General features: G+C 42.2%; 1 protein-coding gene across 5 annotated transcripts in view; it reads left to right on the top strand.

Moving 5' to 3' along the window:
• The first annotated feature begins 922 nt into the window (after positions 1-922).
• The window catches only part of ALDH3A2 (aldehyde dehydrogenase 3 family member A2), a 26,537-nt gene continuing 16,684 nt past the window's right edge, over positions 923-10,775 (top strand). For all 5 annotated transcript variants that reach the window (XM_023735530.1, XM_023735529.1, XM_004380981.2 and 2 more), the window contains exons 1-6: positions 923-1,138; positions 2,704-2,935; positions 3,874-3,959; positions 6,117-6,325; positions 7,531-7,648; positions 9,641-9,782. In XM_023735530.1, the coding sequence (XP_023591298.1) occupies positions 986-1,138; positions 2,704-2,935; positions 3,874-3,959; positions 6,117-6,325; positions 7,531-7,648; positions 9,641-9,782 (940 nt within the window). In that variant the 5' untranslated portion in view covers positions 923-985. The remainder of the gene's footprint in view (positions 1,139-2,703; positions 2,936-3,873; positions 3,960-6,116; positions 6,326-7,530; positions 7,649-9,640; positions 9,783-10,775) is intronic.

The following is a 10,775-nucleotide window of genomic DNA, read 5'->3' as shown; positions in this document are numbered from 1 at the left end:
TGGTGGTTTCCAACCACTGACCTTTCGGTTAGCATAATAGGAGACAAATCCTGGCTTCTGCCCTCAGAAGTCTAACCTTCAAAAGAATTCATGATACCAAGCACCAGAAATCCATCCGCACTGCATGAAATCAAGACAGCCGATCTGTGAAGCAGCTCAGGTAGCCTTTAGCTGGCAAGACAGAAAAAAAAAACAAAACACCAAACCCATTGCCATCCAGTCATTCCAACTCAAAAACCAAACCAAACCCGTTTCCGTGAAGTCCACTCTGACTCATAGCGACCCTATAGGACAGAGTAGAACTGCCCCATAGGGTTTCCAAGGAGCGGCTAGTGGATTCGAACTGCCGACCTTTCGGTTAGCAGCCAAGCTCTTAAACACGCGCCACCAGGGCTCCTGCGACAAGGAAAAGGGGTGGGCAAGCTTCATCCTCCTGTGGCTTCGGGCTGGAACGCTGAGGCGCCCCTGGGTTATGGCACCCACACTCTCCGCAGACCCCGCCAGACACGGCCCCAGGATGCCCAGCGCGTTTAGCGGCGCCCGGCTTTTCGATTCTATCCGTTCTGCCACATTCCGAATAGCTACAAAATGGAGGCGGGAGAAAAATCCTTTCAAGAGCGTGTCTGTGGAGGCGGCTTCCTCCCTGCTCTACACAGTTTCCTTCGGCGCCTCACCCCGCTTCTCGAGGACGCCGATCTGCACTCCAGAGTCACCAAGTGCCCCTCGTACCAGCCTGGCCAAGGTTCTACTTCCAACCTGGCACCCCGACGCCCCAGCCCGGCGGCACCACACCCTATCCGCGGTTGACTCACAGTAGGGCGGCAGCATATTTGGCGGGCGGGGCCGGGTGCGCCCCAGAAGTCACGTGACTGCCTCCGGCCAATGGGCGCGCGGCGTGGGGTAGCTGGGCGGTGGGAAGCCGGTTGGACTCGCAAGACGCTGAGGTGGCAGCCGAGTGAACTAGCGGCCGGGCGAGTGGCAGGCCATGGACTGCAAAGTCCAGCGGGCTCGCGCCGCGTTCCGGTCCGGCCGGTCGCGGCCCCTGCAGTTCCGGCTGCAGCAGCTCGAGGCCTTGCGGAGGATGGTGCAGGAGCGCGAAAGGGACATCCTGGAGGCCATCGGCGCCGACCTGTGCAAGGTTCGGACGCCGACCTTCCGCCTCCCCACTTCGGGACGGCATTCTCCCTGAGCGTTTGTATTCTTTTTTATTTCAGATTAAGCAAACAAAAATTTCTCCCGACTTTCCCGATCCTCCTGCCGCGCATATTACACACACTTAGAAGTGCATATGTTTTCTGTTGTGTGTAATTCCTCGTCTATGAATTACCTTTTATAGTCTTTGCTCGTATTTCTATCGCGTGTATCGTCCTTTTCTATTTGTAGGAGCTCCTTGTATATGCTGAATTTCATAGTTTGCCAGCTTAACATATTGCCAGTATTTTTCTCCGAGTCTGTTTCTTGCCTTTTAACTTTGTGGTTTCTTTTGTAGACAGAGGCGTTTTGTTGTTGTTGTCGTCGTCGTTGCACTCAAATTTTCCGTCATGACTTTGGACTTTGTGTTTTAGGTCCGCGCACCTCAAACTCTAGTGTACTGAGGAATCACCTAGGGATCTTGTTAAAATACAAATTATGGTTCAGTATGTCTGGGATGGGGTCTGAGATTCTTAAGTTCCTAAGGCCCTGGTGATACCATGCATTCAGTTCTGGAACCACGCTTTGAGTAATAATATTGCTGTCATCTTGTTTTCAGTTTTTATATGCATTCCACACATACCAAGCCCTTCCTCTGGCTTTGGGAGTCTCCCTTCCTCACCTCCCTTCACCGAAGTTTATTTCAAGGAGTAATAATATCAGTAATAGTAGTAGTAGTAACAGTAGTAACCACAGAATTACCTTTATAGTACTTTTGGTGGAGAGGAGCTGTGATATCAAATATACAAGGTGGGATAATTAAGATTCCAAAAAGGCTGTGATTCATTTACTCATTCTACAAATACTAAATGTTTGTGTCAGTATGTATAGGTATAGGAGTACTAACAAAATTAAGATCCTTGGCATTGAAAGTTTTAAATTTGGTTGGCAGACAAAACACACAGATAAATGTGAATATAGTTAAAAACTAGTATATTAAGAGTGAAATATCAAGATACAGATTGAAAGCATAGTTGCTATTGTATGTAAATTAAAGTGTGATCAGGATGAGCCATTATTTATCAGGAAAGTCTTCCTGAAGGAGAAAAGGTTTAAACCCAGTTTTAAAGAGTTTGGATCAGTAGAGAAGGATTTTGAGGGATTGTATATATTACAGGAGTTAGCAAGTTACTATTGAAGACTTAGGAGTCCCTGAGTTGTGCAACATATTAATGCACTTGGCTGCTAATGGAAAAGTCAGAGGTTTGAGTCCACCTGGAAGTGCCTTGGAAGAAAGGTCTGGTTGTCTACTGCTGAAGAATCAGCCATTGAAAATCCTTTGGAGCACAGTTCTACACTGACACACGTGGTGTCGCCATAAGTCAGAATTGACTCAATGCCAACTAGTTTTATTGAAGGCTTGGAGGGTGTAAAAGGAATCTGGATGGTAAACCAGCTAGTCTGATAACGCATGTTGTTGTCAGTGCAAGTGTACCAAGCCGGAGGTTTTTGACATTTAGGGCTGAGTATGTCAAACTCATTGTGTAAGGTTAACTGATTCTCTTATGACAGAGTGAATTCAATGCATACGGTCAGGAAGTCATTAGCATCCTTGGAGAAATTGATCACGTACTGGAGAAGCTTCCCAAATGGGTTACTCCTAAACCAGCTGAGAAGAACCTGCTCACCATGCTGGATGAAGCCTATATTCATTCAGAGCCCCTAGGAGTTGTACTGATTATTGGCGCTTGGAACTACCCCTTTGTTCTCACCATCCAGCCACTGATAGGAGCCATCGCTGCAGGTCTGGTGCCAACTTATGTCTTCATACCTTTTTAGAGGAGCTTATTTTCTCATATAACCCTGGTGGCACAGTGGTTAAGAGCTCGGCTGCTAACCAAAAGGTCAGCAGTTCGAATCCACCGGCCACTCCTTGAAAACCCTATAGGACATTTCTACCCTGAGTCGGAATCGACTCGATGGCAACAGGTTTGGTATTATCTCCTATTGGTTGTAAATTAAGGCTAATTAAATAATTTTCCTTGTCAGTTTGCTTTGGTTTATACAAGCACTGTATTGATAATTCATAATTATCATAATTTTTTGAAAATTGGGCTCTAGAGGAGATTTGCATGATGACTTATCTTTTGTAACACCCAGAGAGTGCACATGTGAGGGTGTAAAGGCATCTGAGTCAGTAGGCTCAAGAGTTTGGAATCAGGCATCCATTTTTTTTTAATGTAGGTTTAGCTGCTGCCTCTGGCCTGGGTGAACCATTTGATTCTGTCTGACCGGCTTCTTCATTCAAATAAGGGCTATGGGAGTAATGCTACCTTGGGTGTATAGCAATGCCATGAGATTAATTTATCACTTCTGCAAGTCCAGATCAACAACTTTGTGTTGTCAAGGCCTGCTTGTCTGACAGTTTAAGAACAGAGAGGGAAATCCAAGAGTGGGAGTGGGAAAAAAGTGATAGAAAGCTAAAGAAATTGGGAAGGCTCATTGAGCCCATTGCAAAAGACCTGAAGCAAATGAGAACTAAGGAATTAGCATTTGAGAAAGAAACTGGAAAGGAAGAGAAAGTGAGACTAGCTCTTCTGCCCATTATGAGGAAGAACAGAATTAAGAGCTGCAGAAATAGTTTGAGTGCCTAGCCTATGCTCTACACATGAACATTGTTTTGGTAACTATTGAAGTTACTCTATTTTTAGATAATATTATTCTGCTTTTTGCTTTGTTTAGGAAATGCTGTGATTATCAAGCCTTCTGAAGTAAGTGAAAATACAGCCAAGATCGTGTCTAAGCTCCTCCCTCAGTACTTAGACCAGGTAAGAATGTCTTCAACCATCTTCAACATATCTGTTTATTTTAGGAAACACACATTTGATCTTCCTACTAATGCATGTCATCGATGGCAGGAGATCCATTTGCAGGTTTCTTAATTAAGCCTCCAACAATTGACTTAATAAAAGAAGTTACAGTTCCAAAATAAACTGTGGAATGACCTAGCTTTGTGATTATATAGTATTTTTAGGTTAATGGCTTCATAGGGACACCTCCAGTTATTTACAAATCCTTTTCTGCTGTCTGGCATTTTGCTTGCTCTAAAATAAAACTTTAAGTGTATTTATTCAGTGAATTATTGAGGGATTGGTACTGTGCTGTGTGCTGGCATATTTTTGTTGCTGACAATTTCTTTTTGCCTAACGGGTTACAACTGTATAAGAGCATAACTGCTTTTAAAAAGGGTATGTTTGTGTCATGAAAACTACAGAAAGAAAAATGACTGCTGAGCTGAAGAGTGGATCCTCAACTGGAGTTAAAGTCTCTCTGTCTGAATCATAAGTTCTTGCACTCTTCTAGGGAGGAAGCTTATGATGCTGCCTGAAACTCAGACTGCTGAGTTCCGAAGGAATTGCTGCAGCAAGAGGTCCTCATTTAGCTTTCATCAAAAGGCAACTTTAAAATATCATGCCTGCAGCTATACACATTAATTGACAACAGCGCTGAGGCCATCTCTGGCTCTTAGAATAATACTATTCTATTTGTCTTATCGTTGTTATGGCAGCCCACAGAACAATTTTGTTCTCATAGCTCTAGTTATCCAATTCAGTGGGATGAAATGGAAGGTAGTAAAATGTCATGGATTCAATAGGATTTGGAACCAGAAGATTGAGGTTTAAGGTCCTGTTTTGCCCCTCACTGGGGTTAAATTCTTCAATATCTGAGTCTGTGGAGATGGGGCTAATAATGCCCTTCCTACCTCACTTAGCTTGTTGGGGGAATCAATCACATATGTTCTATAGATAAGCCATGTAAAAGTTAAAACTTGAAACATTGTTGAGCAGTTGAACTATGAAGTGAATGAGAACTAATTAACCCTTCAGAGAGTGGGACATAAGTGGGCACATGAGGTCCATACGCCAGTGTTTACTTCATACTCACACCTCAGAAGCTTTTGAACACCTTCTGTTTTCCTTCCTTGTCATGTGTTCTCTGCCATTACTTTTTGTGCTATTATTTTTCAAGATGTTCTCTTATAATAGCTGCTAATAATAACGCAGTGCATCTAAGGGGTCAGTCCATGGAAGCTACGTGAATTTCCCAGTAACGGATGAGGAAACTGAGGCTCAGAGATGTTCAATAACTTGCCTAAGATCATATAAGCTACTAAGTGGCAGAGCCAGGGTCAATCCAGATCTGTCTGCCTTATATACCATTTGTTTATTCAGCAGACATTTATTTGGTTCCTACCATGGGTGGTGCAAACAGTTAACTCACTAAGCTGCTGACTGAAAGGTTAGAGGTTCAAGTCCACCCAGATGTGCTTTGGAAGAAAGCTCTAGCAATCTGCTTCCAAAAAATCAGCCATTGAAAACCCAATGGAGCACAGTTCGAGTCTGACACATGGGGTCACCATGAGTCAGTCAGCTCCACAGCTGGTTTTACCGTGGGCTAACTCCTGCCCTACTGTGTAGAAAGAAAACGTTCAGATTAAGACATTCAGCTGGGACCTGTCCTGTGGTTGATAACATTAGCTACTTTCTCAGCAAAATCCTCAGTTTCTATACCCTCCATTGCATCCATTTCCCTGGTCAAATCCAACTGTTTGCTCTTTTTTTTGTGCCTTCGTAGCTGAGCTCATGTAGAAAACAGTGGACTGTCTGGGTCAGTTCCACTGTCATTTGTAACCTACAACTGAACCTACATTAAAAAAAAATGGACGCCTGATTCCAAACTCTTGAGCCTATTGACTCAGATGCCTTTACACCCTCACATATGCACTCTCTGGTTCCTAGACTCCCTCAGATTGTGCATTCTCTACTTGTCCTTGGTCAGTCCCTCTTCCATTCCTCACAGGAACCAGTCTTGACTTTCTTCTGGCTTTACTGAATGTTATGTGTTTATGTTAACAAAGAAATTGCTCATGTTAGATAATAGAATTACTTTGACAGTTGAAGTGTATATGTTTCTCTTTTTTTAAGGACCTGTATGTTGTAATCAATGGTGGTGTTAAGGAAACCACAGAGCTTCTGAGGCAGCGATTTGACCACATCCTCTATACAGGAAATACTGCAGTTGGAAAAATTGTCATGGAGGCTGCTGCCAAGCATCTAACCCCTGTGACTCTCGAACTGGGAGGGAAAAGTCCATGTTACGTTGATAAAGATTGTGACTTAGACATCGCTTGCAGGTGAGAGTTACTCTCTGGTTGTCTGAGGTTTTCCCAGCACGGTGGGAAACAGGTTGGTGTATCTTCTTCACACTTGAACGCCATGCTTTGTGACTCCGAGATACATCATTAGGCTTTGGTGGTTGATGTCCTCACGGGTAACATAACTCTTTCACAGACTGTCTCCTAATGCCACTGTCAGAAAAGATGAGCCATTGGTTTTGACGTTATGTGGTTGTCCTCAGGAATTATGAAAAAGTTTTTTCTGTCCTTGAGATTTATAGATAGATCAGGCAAGATATTTTACTGTTTTTCTGGGAAATGATCCAAGAAGTAGGATAATCCAAAATATCATGTATGCCTGATAAATTCTTTAAATTACCAACTGAAAGGGTGTTATGTGGCTCTTTTAACTGAGTTCCTTTGTTGACAAAACCAGTATTATTCATCTTTTCATCTTGAATAGCATCTTGCATCTGGGAACTAGAAATAAAAGGTTTCAGGTTTTATCTGCTTAATCAGGTTTAACTACCAGGAAGTGCCAAAACACAGAACTAACCCTGTCCTCAGTGTGGTGTGCCTGCCTCTGCCCTTCAGAGATGGAGAACAAGGAGAAGTCAGATAGTTAGGTCTAGGTTCCAGGCTGGCTTCATAAGTAGAGGTCTGATTGCCAGACCATGAGACCCTGAGTTAGTGAGTGTTCAGGTTGTGGACTTCTATCCATACCTAGGAACAGCATTCCAAATTGAGGAAGGGCTCCACATAGTGGAAGGTGGTGTTGCCGGTGGCTGTTGTCCTGCTTCATACCTGAACCTCTTGTCAGCAGGACCTAAAGCCACAACCAGGAGAAGCAGAGTCTGTACTGGACTTCTGTCATCCAGGATGTCCTTAAAGCTGTGGTAGGAGGAGAAAGGAGGTGTTGGAAGGCTTTCTCCTCTTTTCCTGCAGCAGTCAATGGCTTTGCTGCTTATAATGGGCTATTTTCCATGAGCTGGCTTGAGAACTTTTCTGGCAGTTAGAACATCCTACCTCAGTCAGAAAATGCATTCAAAATTGGTTGGAACCAACTGATTTACAGACGAATTTTTTAAATGTTTATTTTTTTATAAAGATTACCAAGCAGACATATGAATACATTTTGGTGTAAAACATTCAAACAATACGAGTATATAACGAGTGAGTATTAGACTGAATTATATAGCTATTCTGTTTCCGCCTCCTCCCAGACGCATAACCTGGGGGAAGTACATGAACTGTGGTCAAACCTGCATTGCTCCAGACTACATCCTTTGTGAACCATCCCTCCAGAGTCAAATCGTGCAGAAGATTAAGGAAACCGTGAAGGTCTGTGTTGAACACATCTGAGTTCATGTATTTCATTAAGATACGGGGTAAAATTGACTGTTGGTAGGCAGCATCCTCATTTCCCCTCCTTCCAGGAAAATCCACTAACATTTGTGACTGAATTAATTTATCAGTTAATTAAAAGTGCTCTGTGCATCTTTTATAGAATGTCTACTGGGAGCAAAGTTAAAGGGGTGTTAAAACCAGTCAAACTGGTTGATTTGTTGGTGAAACAGCTGGTTAGTTGTGGCACCTACTTAAAAAAAAAGTTAATTGTGTGTGTTTTTGAAAGAGTGTTGCCAGTGTAATTGTTGAAGTGTAATTGGCATATTGGCCATTGCTGATTAAGGTTATGAAGACTTATGTATGTAGAGGGTCTAGAATGACCAGTAGTTTGGAGGAGTGAGTTAATTAAATATCTACTTAGACTGTACTCTTCACATGTTTATGAATTTTTCAGAGTGTTTAAAGTAAAGATCTCCAGTGAGGGAATCCGGGAAAGCTTCATGGTGGCGTCCTGAGCTCAGCCTGGAAGGAAATGCAGGATTTGGACTGATGGAAAGGGATGGGATAAACCAGTGTGACTGAGGACAGTGGTGGGAGGGTGTCACTGAGCACCCTGGGTAGAAGACATCATTAGAACAATCATTGTTCACTCAGAAGATGCTAATTGAGCACTGAAAGGATCAAGAATACCTAAAAGTAAGGTATATGAGCAGGGAATGAAAGCTGTATGCCAGGAAGTTTAGGGATATAGTTCACAATGGGCTCCAGGCAGGGTAAACTCTGAGAGTGATGCAGATGTGGAAATTGGACATTAGTGATAGGACTGGAGATGAATCCAGAACAGGAGAACACAAAGGAAGGATTGGGCATACTCAGGGTGTGTGGGATGGAAGAGAGGGTTAAAGATACCTGTGAGATTGAGAATATTTGCAGAAGTGGTTAGTTGAGGATGATAATGAACTCAGTTTTAATAAGGGCCTCTTTGCCTTCTTTTGAGATATTTTTAATTCTAGTACGGTGGTCCTTAACCTAGCTATACATTGGAATCATTGGGGAACCATTTAAAATTGAATTTCAAGCCCTCACCCTCCAAAAATTCTGATTCAATTGGTCTGGGGTCCCCAGGTGATTCTGAGGTGCAGCCAGCATTGAAGACTACTGTTGGTAGCTCTGGAGGTGCGGCCCATGAATATGCATTTTAACAAGCAGCCCAGGGGATTCTTACCACTCAGACTTGAGGATCACTGTTGGTGGATGAACAGTTTTCATTTTGAGAGTAAATTGAGAGCTCTCATAAGGCTTTAAAGTGATTCCCTAAAGACCCATTACAGTGGTTAGAAGGAAGAGCAGTTCAGTAGTTTTGGGTTTATTTTACATAATAATTATTGATTCCATGATTATTGAGGTTCTGTTTTCTTGGTTGTTACCAAAACTGTACTTCAATTCTTTGAGTGGTTTCACTAACAACTATGATCATTCCAGAGAAGATATAAAACAACAAAATAGAGCAGAGATCACAAACGTCTGTAAGGGCTAGATAGTAAACATCTCAGGCTCTGTATGCCATAGATCTCTGTTGCAACTACTCAGCTGTATTGCAGTGGGAGAGCAGCCATAGCTAGTACATAAATGAATTGGCAACCCCTGATAAAGAGCAACTCTTTCCCCTACACCTACTCCCATTGTCACTCCCAGGAGGGCCCAGGGATCGACTGTAACAGATATGTGTGAACCCCCTGAAACTGTATGGGAAATGATAGATCTCTGTGTGTTTGCTTTTATTTCTTGTCCTTGACCTGCCAAAAAGCTTAAACTTACTACTATTGTACTACTATTAAATTACTTGTGGAGGGTGGTGTGGAGTGTTGGATTCTTCGAGGATATAAAACCAGATAGATTTTTGGGCATGGGTGGGTTTTGTAACTTACTAAAGAAATTGAAACATAGGTATTTTATGACACTCAAATATGGTATTGTTTTAAATAGGAATTTTATGGAGAAAATGTGAAAGAGTCTCCTGATTATGAAAGGATCATCAATCTTCATCATTTTAAGAGGATAATAAATTTGCTTGAAGGACAAAAGATAGCTTACGGTGGGGAGACTGATGAGGCCACATGCTACATAGGTAACAGAAATTCACCTTTTCCTATGGGAAGATGACAGTTGCAGTTTTTACTGACACTATTTACTGACACTAAACTTTTAAATATATAATATTTCAGTATGCCAGCAAGCAGTATTTAATAGTTTAATAATTATATAATGTTGTTGTAGTTAGGTGCCATTCAGTCAGTTCTGACTCACTGCAACCCTGTGTACAATAGGATGAAATACTGCCCGGTCCTGCTGCATCCTCACAATCGATGTTATGCTTGAGCTGATCATTGCAGCCACTGTATCAGTCCATCTCATTGAGGGTTTTTCTCTCTTTCACTGACTCTCTACCAAGCATGATGTCCTTCTCCAGGGACTGGTCCCTCCTGATAACATGTCTAAAGTACGTGAGACGAAGTCTGACCATCCTTGCTTCTAAGGAGCATTCTGGCTGTACCTCTTCCAAGACAGATTTGTTCTTTCTTCTGGCAGTCCCTGGTATATTCAGTATTCTTTGCCAACACCGTAATTCAAAAAGCCAAGAAGCTTAAACTTACTACTATTGTACTACATCAGTTCTTCTTCAGTCTTCCTTATTAATTGTCCAGCTTTCGCTTGCATATGAGGTCATTGAAAATGCTACAGCTTGAGTCAGGTACACCTTAGTCCTTAAAGTGACATCTTTGCTTTTTAATACTTTAAAGAGGTCTTTTGCAGCAGATTTGCCCAACGCAGTGCGTCATTTGATTTCTTGGCTGCTGCTTCCATGGGCGTTGATTGTGGATCCAAGTAAATTGAAATCCTTGACAACAACTTCAATGTTTTCTCTGTTTATTGTTTGTTGCTTATTGTTATGTTGCTTATTGGTCCAGTGGTGAGGATTTTTGTTTTCTTTATGTTGAGATGTAATCCGCACTGAAGGCTGTAGTCTTTGATTTTCATCAATAATTATATAATAGTTTAAATCACTTGAACTATTTAATAGTTAAATAATTTAATAATAGTTTAAATGTTTAATAGTTTA

This window comes from Trichechus manatus, unplaced genomic scaffold (assembly GCF_000243295.1).
Source record: "Trichechus manatus latirostris isolate Lorelei unplaced genomic scaffold, TriManLat1.0 scaffold00080, whole genome shotgun sequence".
NCBI lineage: Eukaryota > Metazoa > Chordata > Mammalia > Sirenia > Trichechidae > Trichechus > Trichechus manatus.
This window is presented reverse-complemented; position numbering and strand designations above follow the sequence as displayed.